General features: G+C 53.4%; 1 protein-coding gene across 1 annotated transcript; it reads right to left on the reverse strand.

Annotated features, from left to right (window-relative positions):
• Nucleotides 1-11: 11 nt before the first annotated feature.
• LOC131214854 (UDP-glucosyltransferase 2-like) lies at nt 12-1051 on the reverse strand (the record flags this gene model as incomplete). The annotated part of the gene is made up of 2 exons (XM_058209183.1): nt 12-939; nt 1005-1051. Coding segments are annotated over 2 exons (975 nt in total), but the record flags the coding sequence as incomplete, so codon positions are not given.
• Nucleotides 1052-1057: the final 6 nt, after the last annotated feature.

A 1057-nucleotide genomic window follows, 5' to 3' on the forward strand; every position in this document is an offset into this window, starting at 1 on the left:
CACGGACGCACGTGCACATTCGGTGGCAACGCCCGGGGCATCGCGTCTGACTCGAACTTCCACAGGAACGTGTACTCGGGCAGGCCCTGCATCGCATCCAGGATTCCGTTGATACGCACTACGCCCAGCTGATCGCTGCGCACATTCGTCCCGAGCGAGAACAGCACAACACCGCCAGGGCCCGATCGGTCTAGCAGCGTTGCAAGATCCTCCGGCAGTGGCTTTGGTTTGACGATCTGCAGACCACCGACAGGAATGATGTTCGGCATCAGTGGTTCGGTGAACTGGATAATCGGGTTCGCGTTTAGCAACACAAGTTTCGTTTGTCGAAGGAACTCCCCAACGTCCGGCAAAGATGGTTCGTAGCGCCGAAGCAACTGGTTCGCCTTGGGAATCATATCCCAGCGCTGCAACACTTCTTCCCACATGTTGGCCAATAGATTGACAAACCGTTCACGGTAGCTCATCTGCTCCATCGTGTCGAGCACGTGGTTCGGAATAAGGGCTGAATACTGATAGGCCCCGGTCATGGAAAGGGTGGTCGAAACGCCATGGTATGCGGTCACTGCTACTACCGGTGGTTGCCCGAATCGGTGATGGGCAAGGGCCGTCAAACACGGTCCACTAAGGTAATCGTTTATGATCAGATCGAACCCAAAGTCCACCGGATAGTCGTAGAGCCGTTTCGCCCCCTCGGAACGCAGCACCATGTCACACACAATCGGCATAAACTCCACAAACAATTTCAGCATCGCGAATACGTTCATTTTTGCCATCTCGAAGAAATCTATACTCATGTCTGGATCACTGTACAACAGTTGGTACACATTCTCCAGCAGAATGAAGGTCACGTTCGCCGGTGGATCTTCCTCGGCGTCCACACCGAACACGGTGAGATTATGGCCTCGGTCGGCAAGGGCGTAAACAAGGGCACGGTTCCTGTGGGAGAAGAGGGCAATTCGTTACGATCACTCTATGGTTTTCATACCAAACCAAACTTTTACCATCCAAAATGGCTCGGCGAAGTGACGGTATTAATGTACAGTATATTAGCCGC

Source organism: Anopheles bellator, unplaced genomic scaffold, assembly GCF_943735745.2.
Source record: "Anopheles bellator unplaced genomic scaffold, idAnoBellAS_SP24_06.2 scaffold03004_ctg1, whole genome shotgun sequence".
Lineage (NCBI taxonomy): Eukaryota > Metazoa > Arthropoda > Insecta > Diptera > Culicidae > Anopheles > Anopheles bellator.